This window comes from Crinia signifera, chromosome 1, assembly GCF_055691185.1.
Source record: "Crinia signifera chromosome 1, ASM5569118v1, whole genome shotgun sequence".
In the NCBI taxonomy this organism is placed as follows: domain Eukaryota; kingdom Metazoa; phylum Chordata; class Amphibia; order Anura; family Myobatrachidae; genus Crinia; species Crinia signifera.
Window position 1 is genome coordinate 64572761 of NC_139217.1, and position 26571 is coordinate 64599331.

Consider the following 26571-nt stretch of genomic DNA (forward strand, 5'->3'; position numbering starts at 1 on the left):
TTATAACCCTTGGTTCCTTTCTCTTTATTCCATCTAGTTAATTAATTTCCAATTTACATTTTTTAACTAATAAATTGATCATAAAATTATGACCTACTTTGGGGCATTTTTTGGACCAAGAATAAGAGCTCCTATGATAGAGACCGAGATATGAGAATACACATTTGGATTGTGTAAGCAGACGTGTGAGCAACATCTTTGGATTGCCCGAGTGGTGTGTAGTTTGGGTTAAAAGATACCTTTTAAATGTCTGGTATAACATGTATGAATGTAAGCTTCGTGTAAGAGAAAAATTTTCTCATTATCACTGTGGTGCCCTAATAAATAAAGAACTTTCCACTACCCATAGCGGAGGAAGGGTGGACCCCATTCAGATATAATAGACATCTTCTGTGAAATTGGTCACATGATTGTCTTTTTCTTTCTCCACGTCATAAACTTTTTGTGAAGGAAAAGAAAGAAAGAAAAAAGAACTGGAAAAGGACTGGGTACTTGTTTCCTAGAACGGCCACAATCGTGAGTGATCGTGGCTCTTAATTAAGGGACACGATCCTCACGATGTGGCCGATTTTTTACAATTTTTTCCCTTTGATTGACAGAAATCGGGTCAATCGGTCGGTCGCGACCAATTAAAATCGGCCGCGATGCGACCGACCGATTGACCCGATTTTTCCATAGACTTCAATGTTAAAAAATCTTTTAACATTGAAATCGGGAGGATCTTGTCGGTCTTGTGCCATTATAATGGCACAAGATGAGATGGACTTGATTAAGTCCATCTCACATAGGGAAAAATGATAAAAAAGGTGAAATGGGCCAATATGACCCATTTCACATTTTTTATGTGCCCGCCATGACCCCACGATAGACGTCAACCCGAAGCGTGGCGAGCGCAGCGAGCCCGCGAGGGGCGGCGGTGCGCGTCCTCCGACCTTTTCATTCCCCTACTATCCACTAGGGCGTGGAGTGAGAATAGAATAGTGTGGCGAGCGCAGCGAGCCACCGAGCCCGAAGCGTGGCGAGCGCAGCGAGCCCCGCGAGGGGACGCGTATACCTGTGAAGTTATACGCGTCCCCTCGCGGGGCTCGCTGCGCTCGCCACGCTTCGGGCTCGGTGGCTCGCTGCGCTCGCCACACTATTCTATTCTCACTCCACGCCCTAGTGGATAGTAGGGGAATGAAAAGGTCGGAGGACGCGCACCGCCGCCCCTCGCGGGCTCGCTGCGCTCGCCACGCTTCGGGTTGACGTCTATCGTGGGGTCTAGCCCACTTAGTAACATTTGGGGGGGCAATTGAAAATAATCAGGTGAAAAAAAAAAAAAAATCGGGTGAAAAATCGGTCGGTCGGATCGGTCGCATCGCATGCGACCAAATCGCATGCGATGCGATCGATCCGATTTTTTATCTTACGACCACAACGATCTAAATCGTTGTGGCCGTGCTAGGAAACAAGTACCAAGGACTGTACCCTGACCACTAATTAGTTTGGGTGGTAAGAGTGCGACTTAGAGACTATCTATATCTGTGTGCTAAGCTCCATTGGTGTTCCACCATCGATTGCTCTACACCATCGATCCCATCACCATCGGTGCTACTCAGCACATTGATCCCTCATCGATCCCAGCTGACCTCCTGAGTTTCCTACTAGTTTCCCAGCTAGTCTCCAGGGACAATAGGTCACCATCAGTCCAACATCATATCATATATCACTATTATTCTACTTCAACTCTCCATCAGTTCCAAATGACCTCCTGAGTTTCATACTAGCTTCCCAGCTAGTCTCCAGTGACAATTGTTTACTATCGGACCAACATTTTATCACCATCATTCTATTTCGACTCTCCATCAGTGCGCCAACCCCCCACATCATTTGCATATTGACACCATGACGCTGCAGTGTCACGATGTCCTGATGCGGCCATTCCTGAGCCCGGTGCCTCCTGGCCGCCACCATCAGTCATTATGCGTCGCCCTCTGCCATTGACGCCAGACTACACCTGGTGCCAACCCCCCACATCTATCAGTCATTATTATCCGCCCTCTGCCATTGATGCCAGACTACACCTGGCGCCAACCCCCCACTACTATCAGTGCGCCAACCCCCCACATCATTTGCATATTGACACCATGACGCTGCAGTGTCATGATGTCATGATGCGGCCATTCCTGAGCCCGCTGCCTCCTGGCCGCCACCGTCAGTCATTATGCGTCGCCCTCTGCCATTGACGCCAGACTACACCTGGTGCCAACCCCCCACATCTATCAGTCATTATTATCCGCCCTCTGCCATTGATGCCAGACTACACCTGGCGCCAACCCCCCACTACTATCAGTGCGCCAACCCCCCACATCATTTGCATATTGACTCCATGACGCTGCAGTGTCATGATGTCATGATGCGGCCATTCCTGAGCCCGCTGACTCCTGGCCGCCACCGTCAGTCATTATGCGCCGCCCTCTGCCATTGACACCAGACTACACCTGGTGCGGAAGTCATAATCTGTCCCAGGCACCCAGAAGCACCGTTCTGGCATGAAGGAGCCAGCACGACCTGTGACTGTAAAGAAGATCAGTGGCTCCCTGGTCCGAGACACCTGCGAAAGCAGGGAGACCGGGAGCAGAGCGTGCAGACACCCAACACACTACAGCTGGCCAGCTCCCTCCTCACACCGCAGGACGAACGGCCAGGACATTAAAGTAATACCCTCCCACCCCCCATACCACATCAGGGGATTCACCACCACACCACCAACGGGCCATACTGCAAACCCAGGGTATCACACCCATCGCCACCAACAGCACCATTGACCCCAATAGTGTGCCGCTTGTTGGGACGCTGCCAGAGGACACACTAAAAAGATCAAAGAGACACAGTAGAAATTGCTTACTGGACATACCCCCCCCCCTCCCCCCACATACTGCAGCAATGTGTAATGTACATATGTGTCATATTCTGTAATGGGCATAACAGTGTGTGTCATAATATGTAATGGGCAATACAGTGTGCGGCAATGTGTAATGGGCATAACCGTGTATTCCATAATGTTTTATGGGCATAATGGTGTGTTCCATAATGTGTAACGGACATAACGATGTGGTCCATAATGTGTAATGCCTCCTTTTTGTGATGCCATGAGGCCACGCCCCCTTGTCGCTGCGCGGGTCCCCACTGCTGCAGGTGGGCCTGTGTGCTCAAAATGCCAGGGCCGATTTCTGGTCCCAGTCCACCCCTGGATGTGTCTATTAAGGGAAGTACATGGCCAAAAACATTGCAGATGGCAGCACTTATAGGGATATCTGCCCTTTATGTTACTAATCGTATGTTAGTACTGTACATACGCATTTAGTATCAGAGCAATGGGTGGCTGGTGTACCGTGCTTCGTACATTCCGCCCACACAAAGAGAAATAAATATATATATGTATATGTGACTGTCTAGTTTTAGTATATATTATATGGTGTAACAATAACTTTTGTGTCTATCTGCCCCCTCATGGCATTTCAGTGATGCTTACATATAATGCCTTCCAGTAGTACCATTTACGCAATGCCTCCTGTAGTGCCATATACATAATGCCCCCGTAGTACCATATCCATAATGTCCCTCATAGTAAATTATACATAATGCCCACCATAATGCAATATACATAATGCCTCCGTAGTGCAATACACATAATGCTTCCATAGTGCAATATATATAATGCCCCCCATAGTGCCATTTATGCAATGTCCCCAGAGTGCCATATACATAATGCCCCCATAGTACCATATACAGTACATAATGCCCCCCCATAGTAAATTATACATAATGCCCACCGTAGTGCAATACACATAATGCCACTGTAGTCCCACGCTAAGTGCCATATACATATTGCTCCCCATAATGTGACTTTTACATAATGCTCCCAATAGTGGCATTTACATACTGCCCCCTTAGGGCCATTTACGTAATGCTTCTCCATAGTGCATATACGTACTGCCTCCATGTAGTGCCATATATGTAATGCCCCCTGTAGTGCCGTATACATAATGCCCTGGGTAATACTCCCCACCGCTGCTTTTGCTGGTCTCGTTCTGTGCAGGTAGCTCCACCCCCTCTGCCACTTGTGGCTCTGTTCCCTCTTTCGCTGCTGCCTGTCAGACACTATGACAGGCACATCACCGGCAGCAACAGGCCACCATCAGGGAGAGTGCTAGCACTGGTAATGGGGGTGCCAGACATTAGGCTGTGCCTGGGCACACCTGGCACACCCTGTGCACACTACTATCCTTAACCCCCCCTAGTGCCGCTACTGCTGAGACAACATATGAAACAATCGCCCTTATTCTGGTTCATTCACAAAGGAACAAAACCATGTCCACTGCAGGTGGGGCAGATGTAACGAGCAGATAGAGTTAGATTTGGGTGAGTTATTTTGTTTCTGTGCAGAGAAAATACTGACTGCTTTATTTTTACACTGCAATATAGATCTCACTTTGAAGTAAAACCCCACCCAAATCTAACTTTGCCCATGTTATGTAATTCTGCCCCACCTGCAGTGCACATGGTTATGTGCATTTGAGAAGGCATTTCCCTTTGCGATTAAACCAGAATAATGGCCAATGTGTATATAGCTGTACTACCATGTTTTGCAATGTTCTGTACTGTAAGTGATTTCAATTGTTTACTACGGGTGCCAGGCGGGGTCCTGACAGTTGGGATCCGACAGGCATTCACCCGACATCGGGATCCTGACTGCCAAAACACAGACAGCCGTGTTCCCGACGGCCGACCTGTGACCTCCTCCCTGCACTGTATCCTCTTCCGGGTGCAGGGAGGAGGAGAAGGAGAGGCCACCCGGCAGCAGCAGCCCTGGATAAGGGAGGAAGGGGGGACCCGCAGCACATCGCCGGCAAGATCGCAAAGGACAGCTCTTAACGCAAGAGTTGTCCCTTGCCATAATTATCGCATATGTTACAGCATATATGATAATTAGGTGTGCGGTAGCCGGCGATGTGCGGCAGAGTCGGGGGGTGGATGTTACAGCATCCCGCCCTTTGTAAGGTGCTGCAAAACGTACAATAATGTTATGGTTTATAAACAGAAATACTCTGCTTTCACCAACTACACCATTAGTTCCCCAAGTTGTACTCTGTATTTGAACAAGGAACTGTTTCTACTAGTATATGTTAAGCTGACAAACTTAAGCCAGTCATTCCCTTCTGGGCAGTCCTGCACTAATTACTATTCAGAATTTAAATATGGATATTGCTGTCACTTATGTCTGGGTTGAGCATCACCTGTAATTGCATACAGCTTTCAAAGGTGTGTTCTGTAAACAGCAACAGCTTTTAAACCCCAAGGAATCACCTAACTACGTAAGTTGATTTTTTTTAACATACATTAAATAGCTGGATCTAACATCCCCTATATGTTATGGTATGGGTAAAAACCGGACCCGGATAAAACCCCAGAATGGCTGACCAGACATCAAACTCTGCATTCCAGAGCTTTTAGCGTCCGGTCGGGGGGTGTCCTGTCTTCTGCCTGTCACAGCTGTCAACAGGGAGAGGATGAGGGGGAAAATAAAGCCTCCCTGTATGGTCCGGGCATGTATCAAAAACCAGAATGGTCAAGACAACGCGGGGTGGTATGTCACAGGTTCCCCCCAGCCAAAACAACCCCCTGGATGGGACACCCCCGGATACTACAAGCTCTGGAATGCAGAGTTTGATGTCCGGTCCGGTGTTCCGGGGTCTTGTATGGGTCAGGTTTTTTAGATCTATCTATCTATCTATCTATCTATCTATCTATCTATCTATCTATCTATCTATCTCTCAAAACATCACTGCTAACGGCCAGTACATATTCAGTGAATGTCCTTTAGCAAATATGGAGAGGTAAAATCACTCTCATGTGTCTACTTCATAGAAAATGGATACTACATTAACAATAATTTAAACAAGAGGCTAAATACTGTAAACATTTTGGTTCATTCAGATAGAATAGAATAAAAAAAACATTTAAGCCTTCTTTATGGAGAATGATAAACTAACTCAAGATCTCCACCTAGGGACAGTCTGGAGAAATAGCATTCTGCAACATGTTATTTGATTGACCTTTCCTCTATTTAAAAAAAACAACAAAAAACAGATCCTCTGGTCTTGTCAGCCAAGTGTTAAGATAAAATTACATTGAGTGCCCCCACTTTTTATTTTTATTTTTATCCTCATTACAAAATTTTGAGCTTCGAACTTGCCTGCACTTTGTACATCAACAGCACCAACTTTAATCATTTAAAGCGTATAGTCAACTGAATTCATTAAATTATTCATTGCAATAACAGTCTTGTTGATAGGCGATAAAACCCTGGAGTGTAAATAAGGAAACCGCATATACTGTATTCTTTTAAGCTGGTTGTAGATGTCCGCAGCTGTGGTTGTTTAATTGGTCAGTAGCCAAAATAGTGTGCAAGCATATGTTTAGCATTCCATCTTGCTGTTTATATTTATTTATTTATTAAAAGTCTTTTTGCTAAAAAGATGCCGTGCCAAAGTGCATGATAAAACAATTAGAATTTTCTGTTCGACAACAAGCGGTAAGACTCTCAAGTTAAAAAAAAAAAATGTGGGCATGTTTAATTAAAACTTTACATCCTCAGGACAGATTACTTTTGCATCTTATTACAACGAGTTACACGGATCCCTCGTTTGTTCATGAACTTGTTATTGTTTTGCAAAAAAAAATAAAAAACATTTTTCAAAATGTAAAATTTAAAATTAAATAGTTTTTTTTTATTTTTTTATTTGATGTTGAGGTTTATGCCAAGCACTCTTAGTGCATGATGTGGTATTGCAGCTTTAACAGAAAGCAGGATGAAGATGCAGGCATATAAAATAAAGGATACCTATGCTGATCACAGACTCCAGTAAAAGCATGGTACAGACAAAAAAAAAAACTGTTTTATTTTTTCCATGTTGCATTTTTAATTCCTACTTATGTAAGAGTGATGTAGCACTGAGGGATCATATGATGGCGGTGGCACTCGTCCAATCTGGAGCTGGTTGTTATTTGTATACACGGATTTGTTTTCCCTTCTTGTATGTCTCTTCTACCTAATTACTGAGCAGCAGAGGTCTCCTTACCCAGTAAGATTGGGACATGGCTGCATGAAGTAAGTGGTGTGAGAACAGAGAAAAGTACCTTCACTAGTGTAGAGTCGGACACTACCCCTTCTCTTTTGGACCTACGGGCCAATTCTGGATCACATGTAGTGATTGAAATTCAGCCCTTGCCCCAAAATCAGGCCCCTAGTCTCAATATGACCCCCTCTTCACTTTTTTGGGGGAGCAAATGACCATTTAAACTACATATGAACCCCAGGTAGTGTACCATGCCCCCCCCCCCCCCCATGTGTGGTGAATGACTTTGGGCAAGATTGATATTTATTTATTTACAGTTTCTTATATAGCACAGCAGATTCCGTTGCGCTTTACAATAGTAGACAGTGATACAACAAACTGGGTAACAACAGACAGACTTGGAGGTAGGAGGGCCCTGCTGCAAGCTTACAATCTATAGGGATATAGGGGGGAAACACAAGGACAGGCACCAGTAATAGCATAGCAGTCCCACCAAGTTACAAGTCCAGAAGGGAAGCTATATAATACATAGGTGCCTCCAGGGGCGGATTGGCCATTAAAGGCACCGGGAAGTTTCCCGGGAGGCCGGCCGACCCTGAGGCTGAAAACATGTATGTGAGAGGAGGCCAGGCGAGCAAATACCAGCAGCAGCTCAACACGTGGTGGAGCTGCGGCTGGAAAGACAGCAGGGGGTGCCGCAGGAGGATTGGGCACAACATCGAAGGAGTCCAGGGGAGTCAGAGGTGGAGGAGCAGAGAGCCCCCGCCAACCCCCTGTTGCTGCTGCTGCTTTGAGTGCGTGGCTGCTGCTGCCTGTCACACTACAGACAGGCAGCAGCGTCAGCATCCTGAGGCTCTTTCCCAGCTCCCATGTCCCTCCCAAGTCCCAACCCCCCCTTTAACTACATCAGTGTCAGTCTAATGTGGGGTACACACCAGGACGACCACCGTCGTTCACGACCGATAGACGACCATGGAACGATTTCCCTTGGACTTCCCGGGAGCTCCCAGGCAGTCCCCAGCAAACGATTAGCAAAAATTGTGTTTTTTTGCGGAACGATCTAGATCCGATCCCGATGCGCCCGCGATGGTCGTTAAGACGGTCGGATCGCTGGTTTTTGTTTTTTTTGCAAGAACACATGCGACCGTCGTCAGATGGGCCTTTGAAATTTGAATGAAGGGGCTGGACTAGCAGAGGGGGAGGACTAGCAGAGGGGGATAGGAATAGCAGCAGCCATTTTAAACCAGTGTATTTCTGCTTTGTTACTAGTGAGGCTTGGTTTATACCTGCTGAACGCTGGACATAGCTATTTACACATTACTTTGTTTTGCCTGCCATTACAAAGTGTCTTTTAACCCTGCACTATGGAGAATGCAGTGATGGGTAGTCACCAGCAACAGTACCTGCTCTATTATGCAGTTTTGAAGCTCAGGCGTCAGAGAGCCCAGCGCAGGAGAGAAAGATCATGCTGGACAAAGCAGTGGCTACTTCAGCGTCAGACTCGTTCGCACATGCCACTGCTCAGGGACATCAGGGAGAATAACCCAGACGATTTCCGTAACTTCTTGAGGATGGATGATGCCACATTCCAGGAATTGCTGCGTCTGGTGACTCCCCACATCGAGAAGCAGGATACCAAGTATCGCATGGCTATCCCTGCTGAGGAACGGCTGGTGGTCACCCTGAGGTTTCTGGCGACAGGACGGTCTCTTGCTGACCTAAAGTTTGGATCCCTCATCTCCCCGCAAGCTTTGGGCCTCATCATCCCGGAGACCTGCAAAGCCATTGTGAAGGTGCTGCAGTACCAGTATTGCAAGGTAAGGATGAAATATACACTGTACACTTTATTGTGCAAACAAAATATTTTTATTTATAATTTAGGCCTAGGACAGAAACAGGTTTTTTAGGCCTTTCATGGTTAAAACATGTAAAATAGTAAATAGATTGTGTCAACAAAAATATATTATAATACCATATATAAAAGATATTGTACAAAAACACACACTATATATAAAGATTTAAGTATGTATGACCCAGTTTAAACTTTCCCAATAAGTACGGGCTACTGTGTGGCAGAGGATGTCTGCCGCAGATAAGTAAAGGCTGCGGCCCACATGGCGCATGGCGCAGATGCAATGGCCCCCGCCCCATTGATGTGCGCCATACGCCATGTGAGCAGTGGCCATCACATACCTGCAGCTGAGACCATGTCTGCCGCACAGTACCCCATACTATTGGTAAAGACAAAAGGGCAATAAATGGAGTTTGCTATCCAGATTGAGGAGAATCCTGTTCTCCCTCTGGTAATGCAGGTACAGGTAGCAGCATATAAAAAAACAAAAAACACACTCTGGTAACTTCTGGAACAGGCACTTACAACAGTAGGGATAAGGTACTGTGTGGCAGAGGATGTCTGCTGCAGATATGTAAAGGCTGCGGCCCACATGGCGCATGGCGCAGATGCAATGGCCCCCGCCCCATTGATGTGCGCCATACGCCATGTGAGCAGTGGCCATCACATACCTGCAGCTGAGACCATGTCTTCGGCACAGTACCCCATACTATTGGCAAAGAAAAAAGGGCAATAAATGGAGTTTGCTATCCAGATTGAGGAGAATCCTGTTCTCCCTCTGGTAATGCAGGTACAGGTAGCAGCATATATGTAGAAAACCAAGACAAAAGACACTCTGGTAACTTCTGGAACATGCCCTTACAACAGTAGGGATAAGGTACTGTGCGGCAGAGGATGTCTGCTGCAGATATGTAAAGGCTGCGGCCCACATGGCGCATGGCGCAGATGCAATGGCCCCCGCCCCATTGATGTGCGCCATACGCCATGTGAGCAGTGGCCATCACATACCTGCAGCCGAGACCATGTCTGCCGCACAGTACCCCATACTATTGGCAAAGAAAAAAGGGCAATAAATGGAGTTTGCTATCCAGATTGAGGAGAATCCTGTTCTCCCTCTGGTAATGCAGGTACAGGTAGCAGCATATAAATAAACAAAAATACACACTGTGGCCCTTGTGTGGCAGAGGATGTCTGCTGCAGATATGTAAAGGCTGCGGCCCACATGGCGCATGGCGCAGATGCAATGGTCCCGGCCCCATTGATGTGCGCCATACGCCATGTGAGCAGTGGCCATCACATACCTGCAGCTGAGACCATGTCGATGGTAAATGATAAAGTAGCCTATTTTTTAAGACAGATCCTCAAAAACAGGACACTCTGGATCTTCTATCAGTAAAGAACTGTAGAATTGACGGTACTGGGGGGGTTGAGAAGGCTGTGTAGGTGTTGACTGGGTATGTGTTGGAATTGTGCTCGACTGGCCTGCTACGGTGGCAGGCGGAGTAGGCACTGGTGATTCTAATGACAGTGGTGTGTCTGGTGCACTACCAATGCCAACTATTTTAGTGCCACTGTTGAGATACCCTAAACTGCCATTATACACCAACTCCATGCATAACTTTTCAAAAGTAAGTTGCTGGTCAGGAGCCATGTTGCGAACACACTCTGCCACATAAGTGAAGTAGTTGTCATGTTTGTCCGGGTTTCTTTGCAGGACTTGATGTGCCCGCATCATAAATTCTTCATGTGCCGCTGCTTCTCCTTTTTTTCCTTTGCCACGCATTTTTTTGGCACGGGGGAGTGGTGGAGTGGGTTCCAGGGTGGGTGGCGGAGTGCGTGCCGGAGTAGGAACTTCGTTAGATGTGCATGCATTATCAGATAGGACAGATAGGTCTGGGGTTGCAGGTGGGTAGTCACCAAGCTGTAAAAAAATTGAACATGTTTACTAATCAATTCTATTTACTTCTAATTTCAGTTCCCTACCAGCGTGAATGAATGGAAAGTCATCGCAGAGGAGTTTGAACAGCGATGGAACTTCCCAAATTGCGGTGGAGCCATTGATGGCAAACATGTCCGCATAGCCCAGCCTATCAATAGTGGTTCCTACTATTTTAATTACAAGGGCTATTTTAGCATTGTACTAATGGCTGTGGTGAATGCCAACTATGAGTTTATCTTCCTGGATGTAGGAAGGAATGGCCGTGCATCGGATGGTGGCACTTTCAAGGACACAAAGTTCTACGAAAGGCTCATAGCGAACACCCTTCACTTGCCGTCTGTCCAGGAAACTAAACAGGGGCTTAACTTTGTTTTTGTGGCTGACGAGGCTTTTGGCCTGCACGAGCATGTCATGAAGCCATATGCGCAAAGGGGCCTGAACCATGACAAAAGGATCTTTAACTACAGGCTATCCAGGGCACGGCGTGTTGTGGAAAATGCTTTTGGCATCCTGGCAAGCCGGTTTCGCATTTTTCACACTGCCATTAACCTGAGGGTGGACAAAATTGACTGGGTTGTCACAGCGTGCTGTGTCCTGCACAATTTGCTCCGCAGAAAAGCCACACAGCAAAGGGCTACAGGCACAGCACTCCAAGAAGACCAAGAACTGCCAGAGGAGGTAGTGCAGATATCCTCCTTGCAAACCCCAACACAACGCTACACAGGGAGTGCACGAGCCAAACAGGTGAGGGAAGAGTACATGGCCTACTTTAATGGGGAGGGCGCTGTGGATTGGCAGGAGGAATCAATTAGATAGCCAAAAAAATAGACTCACCGATGCAGACTGCGAATTCTCCTCCTCCTCCTGCGCCGCGACTTCTTGGTTTTCCTGTTCGACCATAAGGACTACTCCTGTCCTCATCGACTCCTGGCTGAGGGTGAATGTCAACCGGTCATAGTACCAGAGCGATGTTTGATACATCTCGTCGACTCCAGCACCAGACTTCTTTGCAGCCTCCATCTTCTTGTGTTCCTTTAAGAACACCGTGCGCATATTCTGGATGCGTTTCCTCACCCATTCAACATTGGCCTCTGGGTGAAATGGAAGACTGTAGCGTGCCAACTCCTCCAAGGCTTGGTTTCTTTTCATTTTGTTTGAATACTCCTTGGATTTGGTTCTCCACAGGCATTCGTGTGTACGATATTTTTCAATAAACCCTTCCAAAAACTCTTGTTCCTTTGCGTTGGACATTGGGACTGTAAAAAGATAAAACCATTTTAGTTGTTATAGTTATACCCATGTTTTGTTTCATATTTAAATTTTTATAGTTATAGTTACCAGTTTACCTAGTTCTTATGTTTTAAGTATTTAAAATGTTAATAAACTTTTATGAAAACCACTATACATTTTATTGTGCAGATTGCTATTCACACACACAGGTGAATGGGGCCTAGCAGAGAGGAGTGCATGGAATACTGCAATGGTGGACAATGGTTTATGTATATATATCTATATATACACAAACACACACACACAGGTGAATGGGGCCTAGCAGAGAGGAGTGCATGGAATACTGCAATGGTGGACAATGGTTTATGTATATATATCTATATATACACAAACACACACACACAGGTGAATGGGGCCTAGCAGAGAGGAGTGCTTGGAATACTGCAATGGTGGACAATGGTTTATGTATATATATCTATATATACACAAACACACACACACACAGGTGAATGGGGCCTAGCAGAGAGGAGTGCTTGGAATACTGCAATGGTGGACATTGGTTATATGTATACACACAGACATGGGGCCCACCCAAAAAAAACAGTGACATGGTCGGGTGCACGGTTGCCAAACCAGTGCTTTATACACACTATATACATTGGTGGCAACAGTGGGCATGCATAGAAGAGCATTGGGAGTGCAAACATACCAGGTTGTTGTTCTGGGAGATGAGACAAGAAGGAGAGTCCAACTGCTGCGCCAGCGCTGTTTGCTATGTGGAAAAACATGGCGCCGGGGGAGTGTTTAGGAAATGCCACTCAAATAGGCTGGATCAAACGACGGACGCACCGACGGACGGACGACGGAGGCGGCAAAAAACACTCACGATCTGCATACGATTGACGGTCGGTCGGCCTGGGATTGACGGATCCTACCTGCAGCACGTAGGACCAAAGATGCGACCAAACGAGCGGCGTGAACGCGCATTTGATCGGAATCGGATCAAATAAATGTCAAAAACACACGATAGTACATACAATCTGCATACAACCGGTCGGAATTGGATCTAAATTGACAGAATCGTGCCCTAGTCGTCCTGGTGTGTACCCAGCATTACAGACACTGAATAGGGGGCGGAGCTACACGGGAGCATAGCTGTCCTGGCTGATGACAGGAGAGGATGAGCTGCCACAGAGTTGAAGGTAAAAAAAAAAAAATGTGTGAGAACAAGTAGTACTGTCAGTAAATGATGTCCAGATGGAGCAGCCATCCTCATTGTACCTGTCCCCGGCGCGCCAATCACCGTGGTGCGCTGGGGATCCTGGCATGTGTGTGTCTTTGATGCTTGCCCGCCCCATTCCCGGCAATGGACATGCGAGTGTCTGGGACAATGAGACTGGCTCCATCTGTAAAAGCAGCATAGTACTGTCGGCAGCTGATGTGGGCATTACATACAGGTAGCGCTACTGTCGGCAGCGAATGTGGACGTTACATATAGGCAGCGCTATTGTCGGCAACTGATGTGGACGTTACATATAGGCAGCGCTACTGTCGGCAGCGGATGTGGACGTTACATATAGGCAGCGCTACTGTCAACAGCGGATGTGGGCGTTACATTTAGGCAGCGATACTACTGTCGGCAGCTGGTGTGGGCGTTACATATAGGCAGCGCTACATCTGTCGTCAGCTGGTGTGGGCATTACGTATAGGCAGCGCTACTACTGTTGGCATCTGGTGTGGGTGTTACATATAGGCAGCGATACTACTGTCGTCAGCTGGTATGGGCGTTATGTATAGATAGGCAGCTCTACTACTTTTCGGAAGCTGGTGTGGGCGTTACATATAGGCAGCACTACGTCAGTCATCAGCTGGCGTGGGCATTACGTATAGGCAGCACTACATCTGTCATCAGCTGGTGTGGGCATTACGTATATAGGCAGCACTACGTCTGTTATCAGCTGGTGTGGGCATTACGTATAGGCAGCACTACGTCTGCCATCAGCTGGTGTGGGCATTACGTATATAGGCAGCACTACGTCTGTTATCAGCTGGTGTGGGCATTACGTATAGGCAGCACTACGTCTGTCATCAGCTGGTGTGGGCATTACGTATATAGGCAGCACTACGTCTGTTATCAGCTGGTGTGGGCATTACGTATAGGCAGCACTACGTCTGTCATCAGCTGGCGTGGGCATTACGTATAGGCAGCACTACATCTGTCATCAGCTGGTGTGGGCATTACGTATATAGGCAGCACTACGTCTGTTATCAGCTGGTGTGGGCATTACGTATAGGCAGCACTACGTCTGTCATCAGCTGGCGTGGGCATTACGTATAGGCAGCACTACATCTGTCATCAGCTGGTGTGGGCATTACGTATATAGGCAGCACTACGTCTGTTATCAGCTGGTGTGGGCATTACGTATAGGCAGCACTACTACTGTCAGCAGCTGGTGTGGGCATTAGGAAAAAGCAGCGCTACTACTGTCGGCATCTGGTGTGGGCATTAGGTGTGAGAAGTGTTACTACTGTCGGCATCTGGTGTGGGCATTAGGTATAAGAAGCGCTATTACTGTCAGCATCTGGTGTGGGCATTAGGTATAAGAAGCGCTACTACTGTCGGCATCTGGTGTGGGCATTAGGTATAAGAAGCGCTACTACTGTCGGCATCTGGTGTGGGCATTAGGTATAAGAAGCGCTACTACTGTCGGCATCTGGTGTGGGCATTAGGTATAAGAAGCGCTACTACTGTCTGCATCTGGCGTGGGCATTAGGTATAAGAAGCGCTACTACTGTCGGCATCTGGCGTGGGCATTAGGTATAAGAAGCGCTACTACTGTCGGCATCTGGTATGGGCATTACGCATCACTACTACTACATGCTTGCGTGTCCCATTGCCGCGAATGTGGTGCGCAAGTGTCAAGCATGCATGTCTCAGCTAATGGTTCGTCAAGACGGGCAGACATGCCGCATAGTTGGGTTGAATGAAAACGGCTCCAACTGTACTTAAAATAAATAAGTATATACTGTATATATAGTGGGGTTGTTTTCACCACCTTTAGGGGCAAAGGAATTTGATATAGATGAAGCAGAGCCACTCAGTGTACCACGCCACCACCCTGGGTCCATGCCTCTATGCTCCTGTGTCCACGCCACCATCTATTACCTTTAATAAAGTTGTGGCAAGCGAAGGTGATCTAGTCAGATACCTTAGAAAAGGGTCTGAAATCGCCCCATGTGTACACCCCTTAAGGCTTTAGGAGGTGAGCTCAGGAACATGTTCCCCCTCCCTGAGAGGTGCTCTCCTTCCTCCCATTGTTCAGAATTATACATGGGCTGAAAACTTCATATACATATGTTTAAGTATATGTGTATTGTTTGGTTCTGTGCAACGCATGTGAATAGGTAGAAACACGCTCATCTTTCAGCTTCAAGTTCGCAGGTATACTGATGTAGTAACCCCGCCTACTGTTATTCTGGCCCCGCCCATTTTGATTTGGTGCTGCCCACATGAGGCCACTTCCAGAAATTTTCCAGGGCCACTTTTGGTCCCCAATCCGCCCCTGGGTGCCTCAGAGGGTTATGCGTGTGGTTCTTAAATGTGATAGGCTTGCCTGAAGAGGTGAGTTTTCAATCTCAACGTATATGGACACCTAGCACACATCTCACCATATATGGGCACCTAGCACACATCTCACCATGTAAGGGCACCTAGCACACATCTCACCATGTAAGGGCACCTAGCACACATCTCACCATGTAAGGGCACCTAGCACACATCTCACCGTATATGGGCACCTAGCACACATCTCACCGTATATGGGCACCTAGCACACATCTCACATATATGGGCACCTAGCACACATCTCACCATGTAAGGGCACCTAGCAGACATCTCACCATGTAAGGGCACCTAGCACACATCTCACGGTGTATGGGCACCATCAGGGCCCATCTCTGCACTGACATAGCTACATTGGAAACTGAGATATATTCAATGGTCCAAGTCAGGCTTTCCCAACCACGGTCCTCAAGGCACACCAACAGTGCAGGTTTTGTAGATATCCAGGCTTGAGCACAGGTGACTTAATTAGTATCTGAGGGATTCTGATTAAACCATCTGTGCTGAAGCCTGGATATCACTAAAACCTGCACTGTTGGTGTGCCTTGAGGACCGTGGTTGGGAATGCCTGCTCTAAGTCTAGGGAGGAGCCCTATAGAAATGATCAGGTGGCAGAAGTGTCAGACAGGAGCAGGCAAACTGCCTTTTAAGAAGTCTTAAATAGGTGCCACTGGGGTAAATAAATTGCAGCTGTTGGGCACCTGAAGCCTTGTCCTGGGGTAATGGCACTTTTTTTTTTCATTCTGCTTGTGGACTGTATAATTTGGGAAATGTCAGTAGAAGAGCCATTTGGACACCAAAATCCCTACGACTGGAGTTTTTGATGATGATTCTGCGATCTGCTCATACACTACCCTTCACTTCACACCATCACATGCCTCAACTTGAGACCAATCACAGCACCTCTGCAGAGCCAGCAGCATGGAGTAACCGCTGGTTCTCCAATAATTGGCACTTGTGTAGAAGGAGTATTTTAACCCATCTTGGAGTGCTGGTTTAACAGATTACAACATTTTGGGTCTAATACAGTTTTGTAAGCAAAGCAAAAAAAGCATGCAAATGGGCAAAATTGTATTGCACTTCAGGTGGGGCAGATAGATTTAGATGTGCAGAGAGATTTAGATTTTTTTTTGGGGGGGGGGGAGGGGGGGGGGGTTCAAACTGAAATCTAAACTTCAGTGTAAAAATGATGCTGTCTAACTAACATCTGTGGGCTACACGCAAAAGCAGCTGGTATTTACCCTGCAAAGAAACAATATAAATGTATTTTCTCAACATGTAATAGCAACATTGTTTGTTCTAGATACAACATCACTTGCTTTATTTCCTTTACAGAATGTGGCCCTATATTGTTTGCCTTTACCCTCAGTATAATGTAGTTTCACCTCAATCCTCTCAGATGATCCATTTCATCAATTCCTACTTTTCTGAAAAAAAATACTGCAATATCTGAGAGCCAGGTCATATAGTGATTTACATCCAAGCGTAGATGAGCCTCAAAGTAATTAGTAAGATCTACTTGTTGATGAGAAAACACTGGTATTTTTCAGGGCTTGCTTGTATATTGTGTTTCACAAGAGGCTCCATGTAATGAAAACAAATACTGTATATCCATTATGATCATTGTGCCTTATGACAAATGCTGGGAAATGACACTGATGAATGTATATATCGATGGTTTCTCCCCCCACCCCTAAGAATACAGCAGCTACAAAATGGGAGCAAAGTGCAATCAGGGAGATTTGTATACTCTTCAGGGAGTTAGGGAGATTTATACTATTACAGGGAGTCTCCCTAACAATAGGGGAGAGTTGGCAAGTATGATTTCATCTGAGAACACAATTTTTACGCTCTCAGTGCTGTGATTTGAATATGTTTAGACTGAAAAAATGTAACCGATTTTAAATACACATCTAATTAATTCAACCTCAGTTACTGCAAATGTCCTGCTTGAAATCTCTTCTGGCTGGCAGATGTGCTACCACTTTCGAAATAGATCATCAGGCAACTCTCATTTTGCAAACTCCAAGACTCTAGACCTAAAGGTATGTATTAATAGCTCAGAACTTGAATGAAGAGATATTGCAGTTTTAACATAAGCGGTTTTATGGCCTTGGCTTAGTTCAACTCTAATTGCTAAATATGAACAGGTTTCTGAAAGGAAATTTACACATTGAAAAAGGAGAAATATCAAATATATATGATTAGATTGTTTCCATTTTTTTTTTTTTTGCTCTAGATTTTGGGGAAACGAAGCTGGAAGGTCAGCAGGGACATTCCCTGTAAAATACATAATATAGGAGCGGCTAAATGATCCCTTTTACTGCAAATAGGTCTACCGAAAAATTCACAGTGCACGATCTCTTATGCAGCATATTCTCGGTGTCATAAAAAGTGTGTCATCCTTGAAATCTATAGAGATATGAGAAATAATGACGTGCGGAAGGACAAAGCAGAGTTATCATTGTGCAAGATTGTATGACCCACATGTCTCCGGATTTTGAATCAAGTCTTTAAAAAAAAAAATTCTATCTCAGGCACAGAAGATACATCTCGCTAGCAGATAGGAATATACTACGAAAGCAATGAGTGTTTGATCCTCCACCCCTGACTGCTATAAGGTATAAGCAATGCTGGGCTCAGCTGTAAATGACAGTTTATTTCACAATTGCAATAAAAGTAGAACATTGAAATGCTAAAGTTTTTGTTTTGCTCCAAAATACCTTTTTAGGAATGTGTACTGTATGTACAGATGTAGCGCTGCTCATTCTTGCAGGGGCTGGCGGTCGGATAGCCAGCCACCAGCCCCCGCCAGCCACCGGAAGGGGACGTGCATGCACGAGATGCGCACGTTTCCCCTTACTATGGAGGTCCCCGCCGCTTTGCCGCCGGTCCCCGCCACCCGATCCCATCTCCCTGCTCCCCCTAACCCTGCCCGTCTCCCTGTAGCAGAGTCGGGCAAGGTTTGCGTCCCCCGGCGCCCGGAAACTGAGACTCGCGTGCGCGTGAGACGCTCGCGCGTTCCAGTCAGAAGGAGCGCCATCTCGCCAGCGGGGGCAATCTGGTAAGCCACGGCGCTGGCTGAGAGGCGCTCCATCTCTATATTCTGTACAGTCTTATCATTGTAGGCCATGAGGAAGGCAATGCACTGGTGCACCAAATCACCCATTCATGGGAATTCATATTAAAATTCCATAGCATTCCCCTAATGCAGTCATGCAGCATTCTGATTGGTGGATAGTTCCGACTATACAGCTATCAGCAAGCTTACAGCTATTTGCTGTCTTGCTGCAGGTTGGGTTGCAAGTAGAGATTGTGTGTAATTTACAATCTGAGCTACCGGGCAGCTTACACATCAATATTCATATTAATACAATATATTTCCACACTGTATCAATTGTATAGTGAAAACTTGTCCTGGCAGAGTTTCCCAGTTGATATATCAAGCAGTGATATAGTTGAAAATGGAACAGTTGCCCCAAACAACCAATCAGCTTCTACCTATCTTTTTGTTATAGACTGTGCTTGGTAAATGCTACCTCAAAGCTGATTGGTTGCTATGGATAACTTCTCCACTTCCAATTTACTGTTTGATACTTCAATCTACAAGTGCCTACAGACTATGGCATCTCTATGGAGGTGTGACCCATTGTGGGATAGCACTTATCCTCAGTGACAGGAGCCAGGTGCTGAGCTGTAACATTGCATGCAGCACTCAGCACCTGTCACAATGTAGAAGTTGGTACAGCAGACATGCAGGGCCGGAATTCAAATGATTAATCATGCCCAAGTGATGGGAGATTGCAGGCGATTTTTGAATTGCCGGTTTTATCACACTTATCGTGTCCATTAAGCTTGAATTCAGGCGCGCATGGCAGCTGTTCGAATTCATACAACAGAGATCAGATACTTAGGCATGCGCACGGGTGGTGCCGGGGATGCCCAGGCCCTCCCTAATGGCCGTCACCCCCCCCCCCAGTGCCCCTAATGACCAGCAGTGCCGCTTTTACCTGTGAACAGCTGTGCTGCCACACAAAACCCGCGAAACCCCGCATGGACAAAAACCTCGCTGTGCACACTAGATAATAATGGTCAAGATTGTGTCCATTCACATGGGATGGCCACGGCCTGGCCGCCCGGTTGCAACCGGGTGTCACCACTGGAAGGGAGCTGGAGCGTGTGAAAGGGGCCTAACAGTGGAGCTACCAGCTACCCGAGGCAGGGGGGGGGGGGGGGGGGCAGCTTTCCGTGTCAACCAGAATGAGGGCCAATGGGCAGAGTCAGATGAACCAATGCCAAAATGCCATATTGCCGTTTCCCCCTTTTGAAAATAGAACAAATGTTTCCTTTTTGCTAATTTAAAAAAGTAAATAAAATATATATAAAAAAAACCACAAAAGTAATTATGCACCCTAGCAATGAGCATGTAACCCCCTCCCCCCCCCCCAGCAATGAGCATGTAACTTTCCTCTGGGCAACAAGCATATAATCTCCCTTGTCAGCAATAATAAAACCCCTGACAAGTAGCATATAACTACAGACATTGAGCAGGAAACCTCTGGAAATGAGCATTACGGAGTATGGCATAATGTGTAATGGACGTAACGGTGTAAATAAGTCACCAACTATTTAGTTTGTATTGATGCCTAGATCTGAATAACCCCCAGTGTTTTTTACTGGTGAGTTTCTGCCTTGTGTCCAATACTCAACATTATATTAAAAAACGTGGTGTTGTTGGTATTTGTGGGAAGGATCAGTGACTTGTGTCACTATTTATTATAGTAAAGCTGTATTGTCATAGATGTGAAATTTAATTTGTGGTTCGATGATATTTGTGAAAAACTAATGATTTCTAGCAAAGCATTCCAATGATTTGTTTGGTTGTGTGGACAAATGCACTTCCAATGTACAGTATATTGTTCTTTCTGCTGGGTGTAGTTTGTCGTAATACACGGCTGTAGGGAAAACTGCGTTTATGGTTTACATATACATTATGGTTGTAAGTCATAGCATCCATTGCTTATTATTGGGTTTGTATGGGCAGAACATGATACCCCTTCTCAGTGTTGGTCAGATAATGCAGTCAGGAACAGTTCCCAAGGCTATATCTAAGCCAGTGGAGGAAACACCTTTGTAACTCTAGATACGCCATATATATATATATATATATGAAAAGCAGAATGTTTTAAGTAACTGATCCATGGCAAATTGTAACTCTTTATGTAAGGACAATACTAGGATTTTTGTCACTCCAGGCAAACCAACAAATGGGATATATATATAAATTGCAAAAAAAGGAGAGGGCAGCCTGTTAAAGATACCCAGAAGGAGACCAGTTCCATTCATAGCAGGGCCGGACTGGGACCAGAAATCGGCCCTGGCATTTTGAGCACACAGGCCCACATTATGGAACACACCGTTATGCCCATTACGCAATATGAAACACACCATCATTATGCCCATTACACATTCCTTGTGGGCATTAGTTGTTGGGATATATGACTGTATGGGCAGCAGGGAACCTCCAGATCAGCCAGGTGAATCACTCAGAGTACATAACATAAGCACAGTACTAAGACAATACTACAAACATGCATACACGCTTTCAGACGTACATTCCTCATATGACCGCCCACAGGCCAGAGCAAAGAACACAGCAGCCGGACTGACACAGGGCTCTATCATATAGTACATATGGGGTGGCCCTCTTATGCTACCACAGTGTACGGGGCCTTTACAGCCCACTGTACATCTAGCGCCTACAAGTAACCATTGTGGGAGCTCCCCAGGAACACCCACTGCCCGCGGGTAATGTGGTACTGCGCACGGGCACCTGCTCTCACGCACTCGGGGCTCTTCCTGCGAGTACTTGGGGGCAATGACCTCAACATGACTTTGTTACCGCCGCTACAGCCTATCTATAAGCTATCTATACAATGAATCAGGGTGATGGCACTCTCACACCCTCCTCCGTACCAACACGCTAGTGAGTGTGTGCCAGTCCGGACATCCTTCTACCTCACCTCTCCCTCCCGACGTGGGTGTGCAGCCGGGACATCCTGTATCTGCGCCGGCTACACGGGGGGGGGGATGCGCGGCACCACTCAGAAATGGCCGCATATTGATGCCATGATGCTGCAGCATCATGGCATCAATATGCAAATGACACAGGGGGGTGGGGTGGCGTGGCAGTGGGCTCAGCGATACTGCAGAAAGTTCTCAGAACTTTCTGCACAAAATCGGCCCACAAGGCCATCGGCCCTTCTAGCATTTGACAGAAGGGCCAGATGGCCAGTCCGGCCCTGATTCATAGTGTACCATCTACATGGGCAGCAATGGCCACTCTATGAGGAATTGGGATGAGGCCCGTGATCAAGATGAAGAATGATTTACGAACCAGAATTATCACTCCCCTATGACACTGTTCCCTGGAAAACATTCCTTTGACAAAACAAACATTGTCCATTCATCAAATGAATCAACTTTTTGAAATAATTATTCTAGCAGTTACAGAGCGGGATGCACTAAAGGAAAATATGGTAAAATCCCCTGTTATCGGGGTTTCTAACGCACTTTGGCATGCAGGAAAACCCACACTTATCTTTACTTAACGATACGATACAATTGTCTACTGTTTATACATATATCGTTCATAATGTACGCTCTTGTGGGTCTTTAAGAAACCCCCACCTGTCGTCTGTACATGCAGTCAGATTTTCAAACTCAGCATGCTCCTGGGTCTTGCGTCTGAGCAATATTGTTCATGATATTGTTCAGTGTGTATGCACTATGGGCCTGATTCAGACCTGCTTGCTAGGCAGCGTATATTTGCCAGGTAAATGCCGCCCTACCGAATTTACTCCCCAGCCGAGCAAATTCCCGCAGTACCAAGCGAGTGGATGTGTACACTTACACATCCGCCTGCACGCGGCGGCACGGAGGAAAAATCATTCAATGTTCGCTCACGTTGAATGACTTTTCCTCCCTTCGCGGATAAAAGTATGTCTATACTTACCTTTATCCTGAACGGAGGTGGGCGAAATATGGGCGGGCGATGACATCATGTGACATCAGCCCCCCCCGCCCCAAGCAGGCGGGCGCACCCATAAAGTGATGGGCGGTCCCCAGCATCTGTTCCCTGCCGCCCACCATTGAGCGAATGCGAGTGTGAAACTTGCTGAAGACAGTCGCGCTGGGGGTTTGCACATGCTCATATTCATGTACACGCATGCATAAACCCCCACAATCATCCAGAGTAGCGAATTTGGGCCTGCAATTGAATAGGAAAGTCCATTTTTTTCACCCAGACGAAAAAAACCCGGTCTGAACTCTATGCCCCCCTTAAGCTCAAACCGGCCTGTAAGTGACGGCTTTCAAGAAAAAGCTGCTATGTAAATCTTCCTATTGGCATAAAGCAGGCATGTCCAAACTGTGGCCCTCCTGCTGTTGTGAAACTACACATCCAAGCATGCCTTGTCATAGTTTTAGCGTTCCCTAATTGCAAGGCATGATGGGACCTGTAGTTTCACAACCGCTGGAGGGCCAGAGTTTGGACATGCCTGGTATAGGGGATACACAAGAATCCTTGCATAACCTAAAATAAAATAACAAGACATAAACACTGGAAAATGTAAAGCCCCGTACACACGGGCGATTCTAGCCTATATCGCCAGGGATGTGGTCACTGAGCGACTATATCCCCATGTGTATGGGGCGAAGGTCGCCAGGAGTGCGCTCCCGCGACCAGCCCTGGTGTGGTCGCTGGTTGGTCGCTTTACATAGAAAACTAATTAGCTCTACAACAAATACCTCAGACTTATTTTGAAATGTTTGGGAACCTTGGTTAGAAATGAACTAATCACTTACAATGCCTGTCTGTTTATCAATCCTATAATTACTGGGTAAATGAAAAGCATGTTTTTTTCTTTTATCAGTGTACACACAAAAATAAATTGCATTTATTACAACAGAGTAATTTATGTAAATTTAGATTTGTTAAGCATTTTCCTCTTCTGCGCACAATTAAAAACACAAGTACATTAAGGTAACATTACCTCATTGAAATATTAAAATATAAAAAAATACAGAATAATCCATTATCCAAAATGCTTCTGGTCCTGAGCATTTTGGAGAAGGGATTCTCAACCTGTATATAGCCTAACACCTATGTTTCACCGGGTTGGGATCGTTTGGTCTACAGCATGTTGGTCGACAAGCATTAGGTCGACACCATTATGTCAACATGGGTTTAGGTCGACAGGTCAATAGGTCGACACAAGCAGTCAAAAGGTCGACATGGGGGTTTTCACTGTTTTTTTTTTTACTCAAATGTTGACACAGTCGACATGGACCCAGTTTCCAGTGCACCGCATCCCCGCTTCACTTGATGCTTTGGGCATGGTGCCTCGCTGCGCTCGGCACACTATTTTATTCTCCCACCACGCCCTAGTGGATGGTAGGGCATGAAATACCTCCTGCACTTGTCGGCTCAAAAAACAGTGAAAAACTCCATGTCGACCTTTTGACTGTAGACAGAGACAGACAGGGGCGGATCCAGGAGAAAATGACAGGGGGGGGCACCAATAGGGGAGGGGGGTGTTAGTGGTGCCAGTGTGCACGCTGAGGAGGAAGGGAAGGAGGACAGAGAGAGGGCGGGAATGGGATTAAAAATTAGGCCCTGGCATTGAAAGTACACAGGCCCACCTTGGCGTCAATACTGAAGGATGCAGTTGTGCGCACGCCGAAGGCGGAAAAGGGTGTGTGGCCTTGAGTGTTGTGTACCACACCATATACCACATCTACACACTATGCAACAAAATAGTAGACCCCCATTATACTTGCCCCTTACACATTGTGCCAAACTAAGTGAGCCAAAATTCACATTATGCCACATGGATTGCGCCAAAATTCACAAAAGACACCACAAACATGGACATTGCGAGCCGTAAGCGCGCCAAAATTTTTCACCATAATGCCCATTACAAGTTGCCGCCTGCCGCCTGAAAGAATTCACAGCCGGGCAGAGCGTCCAGCTGCCCGGCTGCATACAATGTCCGTCACAGAGATCACTGCAGCAGCCAGCCCCCTAGGACACAGAGCCCTACACACACTCCCAATTACAGCCGTGCATAGAAGCATATGGGAGACTATTCTGCCATTTTTATCCGTGTTTTATGCAATGCAGGTGCAACTGCAGCCATTACGTGCAATCTGCAATAGCCCCATCACAACAGCTCAGTCACAAGAGCTTACAAACACGAATGCTCTGTCATCACCTCTGTATTTATTATTAAACTATGAGATTTGTTTTTATATAACAAGATGTCAGCTCCTTCTCTATGCATTCATTTGGATAAAAAAAAAGGTGATACAATGAGTTCATGGGTCACATGGTTTGTATATCATTGTGTAGTGAAACATTACCTGCACAGTTTCCTCCTTCTTGCTTGCAGGCTTTTTTTCAATCTCAGGGGAGGGGATGTCCATCGTTAACTATGACCTATTATTTATTTATTTTTTATTTAAATGCCGCCCCCCGCCGCCTGAAAGAATTAACAGCCGGGCAGATCGTCCTGCTGCCCGGCTGTATACAGTGTGCGTCAGGCTCAGGTCAGCTCTGCAGCAGCCCCGGGACCTCCGGCTATTTTGAAGCTTAGCTCGCGCTGCCTGTCGGGACCGCGAGCCAATCAGAGCTTGCTCGCGGTCCAGCAGCCAATCAGAGTGGTGGCTCCTGATTGGCTGCTGGACCGCGACCGAGCTCTGATTGACTTGCGGTCCCGGCAAGCGACCCCGTCAGCGCGAGATACGCTTTAAAATAGCCGGGACTCGGGAGCCACCCGGGATCTAGGGGCTGCTGCACAGCTGAGCCTGACACTGTATACAGCCGGGCAGCAGGACGATCTGCCCGGCTGTTAATTCTTTGCGGCGGCATTTAAAGTAAAAAAAAAAATTGTGTCAGAAATGACAGGGGGGGGGGGGGGGGGCACGTGCCCGGGTGCCCCCGCCCCCCTAAATCCGCCAGTGGACGTAGATACTGTCGACCTAATTCTTGTGTGTACCTAATGACCTGTCGACTTAAACCCATGTCAACCTAGACCCATGTCAACCTAGAACCATGTCGACCTAGAACCATGTCAACCTCACGGTGTCAACCCAATGCTTGTCGACCAACATATTGTAGACCCAATGACCGTATCCTGTTTCACCAAATGATGTGTCTGCTTCATATAAATGACTTGTATTTTATTTTGTGTATTTTAAATTTGTTATTGCACCTGTGTGTTTTCCAGAGGCTATGCAATGCATAAGCTTCTTTGTTGATTGTACTGTATTTTGAGCCCCACCTACTGCTGCAGTAGCATGGTCGCCAGCATTTCCCCGCTCATTACATAGGGATGCTTAACTTGAGTTGCTAGGCAACTGGAGGGTGCACCTTGATTATATGGGGAATGAATATATAGAGATATCGGGACATAGGGATTCAGAGTATTGATACACCAATTATTTCCCTTTTAAAACCGAGCATCAAGGATGTTCGAGTAGTTCAACAGGAAAACAGTTTTCTATGTGGGCCCAAAGAGTCACCAGTTCAAGTAATTTAACAGGACAAATAATTTCTGTGTAAGCTGTTGAAGTCAAGTTACATATACCCCACGGTAGCATGGTATGGCCGCCATTTTGGTTTGCAGAGTTACGTAAATAGAGTATAGGAACCAGTAGGAATAATTATGCGAACCCTGTGCACAGCCATACATACTAGGGCCAGATGTATCAAGCTTCAAAAGTGATCAAATGGTGAGTGATAAAC

General features: G+C 46.4%; 1 protein-coding gene across 1 annotated transcript; it reads right to left on the reverse strand.

The window, feature by feature from the left end:
- Positions 1 to 370: 370 nt before the first annotated feature.
- On the reverse strand, positions 371 to 25250 carry LOC146010001 (uncharacterized). The gene is made up of 5 exons (XM_083150793.1): positions 25188 to 25250; positions 23340 to 23358; positions 11747 to 12168; positions 10750 to 10894; positions 371 to 438 (listed from the first exon to the last, which is right to left on the reverse strand). Exons 1-5 carry the CDS (start codon positions 25248 to 25250, stop codon positions 371 to 373), a joined length of 717 nt encoding a protein of 238 aa, XP_083006919.1.
- Between the last annotated feature and the right edge of the window lie 1321 nt (positions 25251 to 26571).

Excerpts from the sequence above, each read along its gene's own strand:
- LOC146010001 (XM_083150793.1), bottom strand. The coding sequence starts at position 25,250 with ATGGACATCCCCTCCCCTGAGATTGAAAAAAAGCCTGCAAGCAAGAAG. Across the intron at positions 10,895-11,746 it reads AGAATTCGCAGTCTGCATCG|CTTGGTGACTACCCACCTGC; the intron begins GTGAGTCTATTT and ends ATTTTTTTACAG. Across the intron at positions 439-10,749 it reads CCGTGCCAAAAAAATGCGTG|TTTATGACGTGGAGAAAGAA; the intron begins GCAAAGGAAAAA and ends CTTCACAAAAAG.